An 11,616-nucleotide genomic window follows, 5' to 3' on the forward strand; every position below is an offset into this window, starting at 1 on the left:
CACATGATTTTTTTTCAGGTTGCTTGTTTATTGTACTACTGTCACGATATAGCGACCGTTTTATAAAAATAACTTTTTTTAATCACATTTGCTTCAATCTCGCCTACTTCAGCTTTAAGTTTTTTGGCAGAAAAACAAAGTAAAAAGCAAAGAAAGAAGCATGAAACAAATATGACTCATTTTCAATACTCATATTAAGTATCTGAAGATTACACCATTAAATAAGATAAACATTACATGTTTAAAACCACGAAAAATTGAAATCCACACAACTTCACCCCGAAAAAATATAAACAGAGATAGCCTTCATTTAGTTGCTTACCAAAATGTGCAAGAAAAGCTCTTCAGAGGATCCTGGTTAATTCATCAGGAGCACAGGACCATGCCACTCTGCTTTGATGTGGTCCAGCCACCTCTTTGTGGATGGAGATCCAACCCTGCAGTACAACATTTACAACTTCCCTGTGTTCTTTTGATTCCCTATCTAGTCTGCATCTGTCCTGCAAGTCTTCTTATTCTCTGGCTCCACAAAAATCCATCAACACCAAAAAACTAAAGGATGAAGACTAGGAAATCATTTGTTTTTTCTTCAGTTATTTATTTAGTTTATCATGTAAGAAAATAAGACAAAGAAACGTTCCACTTCTCACATTTTCTTTCAATGGCACACAAGGTGAAGGTGTTAAGTTTTTTGGCAGAAAAAAATTAAAAAGCAAAGAAAGAATAATAAACCAAAAGAGTGCGTTATGACTTTCATGTTCAATACTCAAAGTATCCGATGATGACACCATTAAAATAAGGGAAACTAGCGTGACGGTTACAGATCTTAAATCTTGACTGTATGTTCAAACATATTGTAAGCATAGGCTTCATTTGCATAGCTTAAAGGTTAAAACAAAACTTGCTTTTATATGGGCTACATGTTCTATCAACTATGTGTTGCTACCTCAAGGGAAAAGATTTGAAAGCAATAAATGTACAATTATGAAAAGCTTTTGAGTGCAGACGGTGTGCCTTTTAAACCAATTTCAAATGAGAACATCATCAAACGTGAGTCAACCATTCTCACTTTCATAACTTGGATTTCTGTAAGGCGTCTTTTTGTCATACAAAGACTGGAAATTGACAAAAAATACACAAAAAACAGTTGGCATTTTACACTGAAAAGTATTAAAGATTAAGTATTAAATGAACTGGTAAACCACATTGTTCTGCGGACAGGTCCATTCTTCTAGCATTAGCTTCATCAGTAGTCACGTCTTAAGGCTTAGAATGGGTCCCCACACTGCTCCACAGCTTTAACAAACTAACTCTATAACATCAACAGAGCAGCAACATTGAAATTAATCTCAAATAAATGCATTGCATCTACAGAAATTGTCTTAACACATTTTGGCATTCAAATATTAGTGTATTTAAAAATAACGTTCTGATTTGTATGCTTTGTATTAAAGTACATTCTCCCTGTTTTGTGATGGACCGAAGGAAGACTTGCAAGAGTCGACGCTGTACTTTTTCTCCCTCTATATGCAAAACATATGGGGAAAAAAAACGTGGTAAATACAAGATTCTTCAAGGAGGGAATCAATATTGTCATTTAGGGAGCTGCAGAGTCCCAACTGTGCATGAGAGGGTGACGGCAGGTCAAAAATCAGAGGAACACTTCCATGCCAGTCCCTCTATTTTGGCCTTTATGTAAAACAAATCTCTAGCGCCCTCACTAGACCTACAGGGACATGACTCGAAACCAGCAAGTCCTGCCCTGCCCTGCCCTGACTTAACACCGCCCCAACAAATGATGGATCCCACTTGGACCTCGACTGGCTGGGGTTGCTGAATATGTGCACCGACACATCAAACTGCATGTAAAAAAACGATACGCTTCCTTTCAGATATTTAATGAAAAAAAGGTGTATTGAACTTGGTCATATTCACAGGTGAAAAATGAAATTACCTGTGCTATCTTCCCCCCCCCCCCACCCTCCATCTTTTGATTTCATGGCTTCAACCCATAGTACCTGCTTTCTTTTCTCAATGAAATAAAATAGGAATGCCAAGAAAATAATTTGGTTTTAACGTTTTAATCCCGAGACGATAAAATCTAATGGCTTTTCTCTCCCCACTGGTTTGGCTCAGTCACAGCAAACACAAAACACACACTTTCAGTCACCCAAAAATATTTTTGCTGCAACATTGCATCTAAAATGTTTGAATATTATTATTTTCTGGAAATTATATTTTTGCATTAGTAAAATTTAAAAAAATAACATCACACCTGCTCTCTCACTGAAGAGTACTGTTGTCTCACATCTAGGCTTGGTTCACACACACACAAACACACATAGCACATAAACAAAACATCCCACAACATAAACAAAACACTGAGGGTTCACAACTGGTTTCAAACACAGATGTTATTCATTCAAAAAAGGGAAGGTGCTTTGCCTGCAAAGACTTGTGGTATGAAAAGGTAGAGAAGAAGGGCCTTATTTAGTGAAAACTGTGAAATTCCTACAAGGTGGACCTAATTTTGCGATACAAGACACAAAATGACAAAAGCTTAGAGTTACCATTCTGGTTTTCACTATAGCCCCTGGTGGGAGGGAACTTTAAGCCATATTTGGCACAACCGGTCAGACAGGCTATCTGTTGCTTTTCCTTCTCTGTGCAGAAAAAAAAACCCTGCACTGTGCAAGTGGAAGCCTGATATCTAGTCAGTGGTCTACAAAGCCTACCTACTTTAAAACCAGGCTGTGGGATGTTTAGTCTTCCCCCATTCCCTTAAAAGTAAGGCTGCTCCCACAAAAAGAAGCAGGTGGACACATTAAACTGAAAAGTCACTGGAATGCTCTGAGAGGATAGAAAAAATCAAAATGACTATGAAAGTCTATGGAGGACAAGCATAGAGTAAACATCTGCCACGTTCTTTCATCCCATCTGTTGATATGCACTCAAAGCTTGGCCTTTCTTCCCACCTATGGTTGTGCACTTGTACAGCTGGAGGAGGGGATGGGGTGGGGGTGTCGTGGAGGAGGAGGAGGGGCATTGGGCTGTGATGAAGGTAAGGCTGCTGTTACTCCCGCTTATCAGCTGCTTTCGACTGCTCCCTCTGAATCATGCAGCGACGCACAATGCTGTCAAAGCTCCCCAGGTAGAAGAGGGCGATGGTCCGAAATAATCCCATGGTAACAATCTGTACAGGTGATAAACTGAGGTTAGAATTTGTAAATTGCACAATATTAACAACGTCCTGGAGCAGCACTACTGTGGCCAATGTGACTATAATCATGTGCATGGCTTCACCTGCTGGAGACCTTCTGTGATGGAGGTCACAGGTGACATTCCACAGGTGAGGGCTGATAGCATGTAACCATCGGGTCCCACAGAGCTGTTGAAGTTGCCCTGCTACAAGAGCAAAGGAAATAACAGGCGGGTGGATTTACAACAGATTATTCATCCACTTTAAGGGTAACTTCAGTGGTATTTTTCAACCTGGACCCTATTTTCCCCAGTGGGCTACCACCGGGTCTGAGAAGTGAAGCCAATGCTGAAGTGCCTTAAACTTGCATTTGTTCTAATAGCCAGCTGGAGGCGACTTCTCTGGTTGCAAAAAGAAGTCTGATTGTATAGAAGAGTATGAGAAAATGAGCCTACTTCTCACTTGATTTATTACCCCAGTAAACATCGTAAACATGAGTTTATGGTCTTAATCACTGGTTTAAAGTCTTCTTCAATACAGCATGATGTTCATTTGGTAAATTATGGTCCCATTTAGAGTCAAATAGACCATAAAGCAGGGTATGCTTTAGGGTGTGGCTACCTTGTGATTGACAGGTCTCTACCACGGCGTTGCACAATCTGGGAGTTGTCCGTGTTACAACTTTAAACCTTTCACAGTGTATTTTGGCTTCATAAAAGTTAATTATAATTTTTTGGTTGCTTGAAAATGTCTTATTCAGCGTTCGGTTGTATTTAGCAAAATTACTTAAAATAACAATCTGAGTCAGTAACAAAAAAAAGCACTTGACTTGACACTGACTTTTGCAGCTGCCTGTTACAGCGTTATCCCTCAATACTAATAAACAATTGTTGTCCTCTTTAGTCACTTATACACAAAACATAGGAAAATAGGGGCCAGGTTGAAAAATACAGAAGTTACCCTTTAATAGTTAAAACTGGACAAGAAACATGGTGGGTCAGTGGTAGGTGAAGTGAATTTCTTACCACTGCATCCCGAACAATGATTTTGGCGACTTGGTCTGGTTGACAGACTCCAGAGGTTTCCGAGATCAACTTGGTCTCTAGAGGCTGTTAGAGAAAAGAAAGGGCTTTACATAGGGGGGAACAGGAAGTGAAATGATCTTATTGTTTATTGTGCTAAAGAGATGTTTACCTTCATCTTGTTTTCCGCAGCCAATCCTGGAGTGTCAGTGTCAGGGGGGTAGGCCACAGTCACATAGATATTGTATGGCTTCATCTGGAGTAGAAGAACAGCAACACTCACTAAATATTATGTCGTACTATTTGGCCTTGATGATGACAATCAACATTTTATACAAAAAAGTCTTAAAGGTCACATATTATACTCCATTTAAACTAGTTATTATAGGTCTCAGACACCTCCAAACCATGTCTCTGAAGTTTTTTTTTCAAAAAAACAATCAGATCATGCATTCCAGCATGTCTCTATAACCTCTGTTTCAGCCCATTTCCAAAAGTGCTGATTTCTGTGTCTGTAGCTCTGTAGGTCTCATATTATGCTCATTTCCAGGTTCATAGATGTATTTTAATGTTGCACTCGAACATGTTTACATGCTGCAATGTTCAAAAAACCCTTTATTCTTCTCATACTGCAGCCTGAGTCTGCCTGCCTCAGAGCCTAATTCAGCCTCTGTCTGAAAACCCCTGATTCACAGCCTGTCTCCTCCCACTCTGCTCTGATTGGTCAGCGTTTTCTGTCAATCAAACGTCCTCAACAACACAGCGTCACTATCTCCCTCCCGGAGAAGCTCTCTATAAACCACTTTAAAGTTTATAAACCAGAAACTTCACCCAGCGCACGTTACCGGAGGAATCTGATCAGAAATCGGCGACACATGATGAACATCTGCGGTCCAGATTCCAGGTTCTCCTGACGGTTTCTCTCAGGTAAATAATACTATTTATATCTCTGTTGGTTAGCTCAGTGTTTACATTATGCATCAACTCTGTAAACCGTAAACATACACTCTGTTTTACGTCTGTCTTTACAGATCCATCTGTGAGAAATGACCGACAGAATCATCCCAGAGGAGACAGCTGAGAGCAGATAGCTGAGAGCAGACAGCTGAGAGCAGACAGCTGAGAGCAGACAGCTGAGAGCAGATGGCTCTGTTTACATGGAGATACAGAGCTAACCCGGTAGCATGTAGCTAACCCGTTAGCATGTAGCTACATGCTAACGGGTTAGCTACATGCTACCGCTATGACACGGTGTGTAAACACAGCGACCATCAGGGTAGAAAATAGAAGATGTGAAACAGTAGTCAGTTCATTATTTCTGCTAAAAGATAAATGTATGGAAGATCAGAGTAATGGTATATTATTTACAGTAGTAGCTGTCTCTGTGTTACCATGACTACAGACCACCGGAGCTTAGCTTACTGTAGTTTACCAGAGCTGAAGACTTTCTCCTGTACCATGTTAACATAACTGCAGGTGAGATGATTACAAATGCTGCGAATAATTAATATTGTCATCTGTCAACTCAAATAAAGTTTGACTGTGAAACAGAAATGTGTTGTGTTGCTTACAAGTCACTATTTACTACCTGTAATCTGCTACATGCATGACATCAAATATATATAATATATAAATATCATCTGTTTAAACAGTGTAATTACATGAAGCCTTTGTGAAAGAACATGTTATATTTAGATGATGGGAGTACATGAAGCCTGTTCTGCTGGTTCTTGCAGACTAACAGTAGGAGCTACTTTGCTCAAGTTCAGTTGAGGAGGAGAGACAGTGACGCGCTGTGGGGCGGGGTCAGCTACTGAAGGTTCTCTCTGGTTCGACCAGGAAACCCTTATATGGCTAATTCTCAAATGACGTCAGAAGAAAAGAAAAGCTGCGCAGCGTTGTTTCGACACCCATTTCCGGACAAACGGAGCAGGAGAAAAAGAGAGAGGATGGTCTTTTATGATACTATGGTGACTTGTAGACACACTGGGGACAGATATTGATGTTTAAAAGACATGGAAAAGTGCATTTTGCATAATAGGTGACCTTTAAGGCAATAAAATTAAGTATGAATGCCCCCTATTAATAGATTGTGAATCCTTGTTATAAAATTGACACCAGCAGCTCAGCCGCAATGTGCCAAATTATTTTAACAAGATGCATTGTGAAGTTGATTTGCAATGCAGTGTGTTTGCTTGTATTCAAGCATTAAAGGGATAGTTTGGGGTTGTATAAGGTACTTACATCCATAGTCAGTGTCTTACCTACATTAGATGACGGTCAGCACTCCCCCAGTTTGGAGAAGTAGACAGGTGTTACCGCGTGGAAGCAAAGCAATGTACTGCTGTGGACGGAGGCAGCAGCAAAACATGTAAAAAACGGGAAACTGAAGTAGTTATCAATGTTTTCGCCAAAGCAACAAGACTCCATTGAAAAAAAATTTGATTTTAGTTTGTTTGTGTGACTTTGATGAGTTTGGATTCACCAAAGTCACATAATTGCACAAACAAACTAACCAGTCGAGGCAGTGGTAGAACAACAACCCCCTTGTTCTGCGAGGTATAATTACAGTTTTTTTCAATGGGAGTCTGGTGGCTTTGGCGAGAGCATAGATGGATACAATGGCTTTAATTCCCCGTCGGAAATGCCTGTCGGACGGCAAGGTAAAGCAGTGAATTTATTAAACTGTAGTTGATTTTTTTTGGTGGGCCTTTTTCTTTTAGGTAGCTAAAATATGTTTTGTTGCCGTCCATAGCAGTACATTACTTTGCTTCTGTGTGGTAACTCCTGTCTGTTTCTCCGAGCTGGGGTTTTGAAAACTGTCTACTGTAGGTAATACACTGACTATGGATAAGTACCTCATAGAACCCCACTTCAAAACAACCAAACTATTCTTTTAAGAGTCCACAAACTCACCTCCATCTGCAGCGACTCTGCTAAGCCACGCAGGGCAAACTTGGATGGGGAGTAGGCAGTGTATCCAAACAGGCCGATCTGGCCTGCTTGGGAGGACACGAACATGATGCGGCCCATTCTTCGCTCCTTCATAGTGGTTATGACGGCCCGTGTCGGGTAAACGCTGCCCAGGTAGTTCACTTCCATCAGTTTCTGTTAGCAACAAGACCAAAGTTCACACATACAAGGTTGTCCACAGTGTAGCGCTGCATGAATGTAGCTACTTATTCCAAAACCTGACTACTCATTGCAATTTGCATAAAGTATTACCTAGGAATTTAACCTCCTCTTAATCTTTTCTGACAGTAACTAAATCTCCTACAGAGCCAGACAGCTATCAAATCTCCCATTTACCTATTTAGTAAAAGTTGAATGCACAAAACACATTTTTAAGATCAATTCTGTGGTCTTAGAGCAAATCCACCATGTTGGTCAACATTAAATAGATTAGCTTTTTGCGAAGCAAGTCATTAAGTCACACTGGTCTGATGGCTAAACAGCAATATTTTATTCTTATATAAATAAATTAAAACTATCAGTATTACTTCTCATATCGAAAATTTCATGAGTGTATGTTAAGTTTCATTCCTATTGGAAACATATGGCCCTATTCAAACTTAAATTCATAAAACTATATCCTTTTTTATTCTGACACTTTTTAATCACAAAGATGTAAATATGAGAAGTGAATACTTCTTATTAAAACTGTTTTAGTACTGTTCAGAGTAGCTTATTGACTTCTGAAAATAAACAAGACCATGACTGTGTCTTGGCTACACTCGCCAGGTACCTACTTTAAAGCGGTCCACTTCCACCTCCTCAAACTTTCCAGAGAAGGATGTTCCAGCACAGTTCACCAACATGTCAACAGGCCCCAGCTTCTCTTGAGCCTGCACGACAGGAAAAAGCCACTTCACTACTTTAGCACTGAATTATTAAAGGAATCTGAGATGTACCACTGTTGCCAAGAGGGTCACATTACCTGTTTTATCACACTTTCCACCTGGCTATAATCACTAGAAACATCCACTGATATGCAGAGCACCACCTGCGTAAGGAAATAGTACATAATCTTATGCAATGTAATGCATAAATGGCATCAGCTCTTATGCACTATATGAACACATGCAGTCATAACAGGTGACAAGTTACATGTAGTACCTTTAAATAAATGCTAAACCCATACCTGTTTGTCATTGATGGCAAATTTCTCCAACTCTTTCTTTGCTAGAAGCAATTTAGCCTAAGGGAAAAGTGTATATTTGATATGTTATAAAAACGAAAAAACAAGAGTCATCAAAATTTCACTAAATGAAAACATGTCAAATCTTCAGAACATCACAGGCGAACTGTTTAACACAAAATATATCTAGCATGTAAGTGGAGCACATCCATCAACTGACATGGAGCAAATTAACCTTTAGAATATATTTTACTGTGTTTGACATCAAACGAGTTGGCTATAACAACAAACAGGTCGTGACTAGGAGAGAGGAATGATTGGTTGAATGTGGTTTGTACTAACCTCATCTCGTGCCACCAAAGTGATGAATGCTCCTTGCCTGTAGCACTCAATTGCAATGCTTTTCCCAATCCCACTTGAGCCTCCTGTCACCTGAAAATTCAAAGAAGATCAATTAATCAAAAGGTAAAATATGGGGTTGCTGATCTGCAACTCAGAGGCTGGGGTGCAGGTAAACGTAATTATGCTTCCATAATACAACTTAGTAAAGTGAATAAATATGTGTAAATCAGTTCTGTTATGGTGTTACCACACCTGCATAATGAAATTAGTCAAATTCCACTCTGTTGACAGTTTATTAGGTACACCTAACTAGGGCTGTCCTGAATACCATTATTTGGGCTTCGAAGCTTCGGTAAGAAATATTTGAAGGTATTCGAAGCTTCGTGGAGCAGGGCAGCGCCGTAGGCTGACATGTTCTTCTGTCTGTCTGTCTCCATCTCCCCCATTTCAGTGTCGCTGCAGCACTACTGTATTTTTTTGTACTTTGAACTTTGCACTACTAACTTTTCTACTTCTCAGGTTTGGGGCTCCTCTGATCTGGCTTTAAGAGGTAATACTATACTTTCATATCACAACATATATAAAAGTATATAAATAAGATATTTTATCAATAAAAATATAGATTACACGTTATTAGAAAACCTTCTTAATCATCTTCCATATTTATCATTATGGCCAGACAATTTCTTTTAATTTCATAATCAAACTCCAGCATTTCTTTTTGGCATTGCACAAGTGGCAGCCAGTTCAAATCGCCTTTGAAACTGCAGAATACTTCTCACTGTGACTAAGCTACTGGAGTTAACCTGCACTATATTCATTTTTAACAGTCTCTTCTGCACTATATTCACTTTTTAAATAGTCCTGTATCACAGCTGTTACCCTGCACTATATTCAGTTTTAACAGTTTTCTTCATCTCCTTGTATTGTTATATCTGGTATATTTTTTTGTACTTTGTACTTCTAACTTTTTTTACTGCCTTTTTACTAACATATTTTTGCACTATGGAACTGTGATGCTGGAAACTTGAATTTCCCTCAGGATCAATAAAGTTACTATCTATCTATTATATTGCAATGGTTTGTATCATAAACAGCATTTGCATCAATATAAAAATAATAGCAAAAATATCCTCTTAAATGCAAAATCTGAATCCTGAATTGAAAAAAAGCAATAGCTTACATAGAAACATGCACACATCTAACAGCAAACCAATAACCTTTAAAATAAAAATGTAAACAGAGATAAGATCTAAAAGTGCATTGAGAATAAACTAAATTTGCTCACTAAATTCAGACCAGAAATGTATATAGCAACACTTTTCCAGTCTATATTATTATATATTAAGTAAATGGGATTATTTTCATTCAGCTAATGTAAAAGGACTGTCTAGCAGTAACAATATTTGCATAAAAAAACAGAATGAAATAAAATATAAAACAGTTTTGGGACTGAATATGGACTGCTATCTATCAATCTATATGACTGGACGTTAGCTACCGTTACTTAGCTACTGTTACCAACCTAACTACTGTTACCTAGCTACCGTTACCAACCTATAAGTACCGTTAGTTAGCACTTCGGTGCACTTACCACGACGTGGGCCCCGTTCAGTTTCAGAGGTTTGGGGCTAATAAGAGGCGATATCATGTACAACAGCAACACGAAGGCGACAATGAACGCAGCGACTACGAGGAGCATGATGAACGGTAGAAGGAGCCACCAGGAGTTGATGAAAAGCCAATCCGTGAACGTTGAGCTCAACCCTTCTTCTTCAGGGGACATGGGTGAAATCTGGCAATCAGTTAGCTTGTTTGCTAACTAAACTAGCAGGCCAGCTTTATGGGGGTCCGATAACAAGAGCTACGGAGGCAAGTCGACGGCCCTGAAAAGGGGAGGTGGCGAACACACAGAGCTCTGGAGGAGGAGGAGTTGTTCGGGGGGTTGGCAGCGGGTCAAAGATCTGTAACGACCAGGTACAAGTACCGAGGTGGACCTTGGCTCCACCAGTGACAAAGCGCAGTCTGCATAAACCAAAACAAATCGAACTGTGCACTGTAAACGGACGATCAACGGTCGTATTTGGGACTTGTAGTTCTCAAGGCGACTATTTCTGTAGAATCTAAACGCAGCCCGAGAGTGCATTTACTACAACTCCCACAATGCAATGCTTTCTTTTCCTCATTCGTCGTATCCGTTTCAGGTTTCAGTCACCCAACTAGTGATGGGAATTCCGGCTCTTTTTAGTGAGCCGGATCATTTGGCTCAGCTCACCAAGAAGAGCCGGCTCTTTCGGCTCCCGAACGGTTCTTTGTTTTACCACGTCTACCTTTTTATAATTCAGACACATTTAGCACTGTTTTGATCTATGATTAGTATGTGTGCACATACATCCGCCTGGGAACCGAGTTAAAAAAAGGGTATTCCAATTACTTTTTTTGTGATTTCCTTCCTATTTAGGGTTAAAACGAAAATCTTAACAATTTGGGCTTGTTCAACTTTATTTTTATTGTCCACTGTAGTGGACTACAGGACTTTTTCAGTGTGAAAAGACTAAAAAATGAACAGATTATGGCTGTAGAGTGATATTAAACCAAGAATACATTCAAATTGATTAAAAAAAACAACACATGCCATATCACTGGAAAGCCTAGGATGTCCTCTTTACAATACACCAGGGGTTGATAGAGTAGGTCCAAAGAGTAAGAGGATATGCATGTGGACAAAATGTCCACTACAGAGGACACATGTCAATGGGCTGGGTCTCAGGAGGATATCACTTAAATTATTCAAAATAATTATGCTAAACCTTATAATTTCCAGAACACCATAATTTTACATGCTGCTTCGTTTCCGAGGTCACTCATCTCGTCTGCTATTCGCGCACCACACTCCTCTCTCTTTCTCTCCTCCT

At 39.5% G+C, this 11,616-nt stretch overlaps 1 protein-coding gene across 1 annotated transcript; it reads right to left on the reverse strand.

The window, feature by feature from the left end:
• Positions 1–577: 577 nt before the first annotated feature.
• On the reverse strand, positions 578–10,752 carry kdsr (3-ketodihydrosphingosine reductase). Its single transcript, XM_074651386.1, has 10 exons — positions 10,296–10,752; positions 8,702–8,791; positions 8,363–8,419; positions 8,159–8,224; positions 7,971–8,066; positions 7,138–7,329; positions 4,394–4,477; positions 4,225–4,308; positions 3,304–3,405; positions 578–3,193 (listed from the first exon to the last, which is right to left on the reverse strand). Exons 1-10 carry the CDS (start codon positions 10,485–10,487, stop codon positions 3,074–3,076), a joined length of 1,083 nt encoding a protein of 360 aa, XP_074507487.1. The 5' UTR covers positions 10,488–10,752; the 3' UTR covers positions 578–3,073.
• Positions 10,753–11,616: the final 864 nt, after the last annotated feature.

This window comes from Sebastes fasciatus, chromosome 11, assembly GCF_043250625.1.
Source record: "Sebastes fasciatus isolate fSebFas1 chromosome 11, fSebFas1.pri, whole genome shotgun sequence".
NCBI classification, from domain to species: Eukaryota; Metazoa; Chordata; class Actinopteri; order Perciformes; family Sebastidae; genus Sebastes; species Sebastes fasciatus.

What these genes read in the sequence shown, in the direction of transcription:
- kdsr (XM_074651386.1), bottom strand. Translation starts at nt 10,487, where the DNA reads ATGTCCCCTGAAGAAGAAGGGTTGAGCTCAACGTTCACGGATTGGCTT. An exon ending in CTTTGGTGGCACGAGATGAG is followed by an intron (nt 8,420 to 8,701) that starts GTTAGTACAAAC and finishes CTTTTCCCTTAG; the next exon opens with GCTAAATTGCTTCTAGCAAA. An exon ending in TCACAGAAGGTCTCCAGCAG is followed by an intron (nt 3,194 to 3,303) that starts GTGAAGCCATGC and finishes TCACCTGTACAG; the next exon opens with ATTGTTACCATGGGATTATT.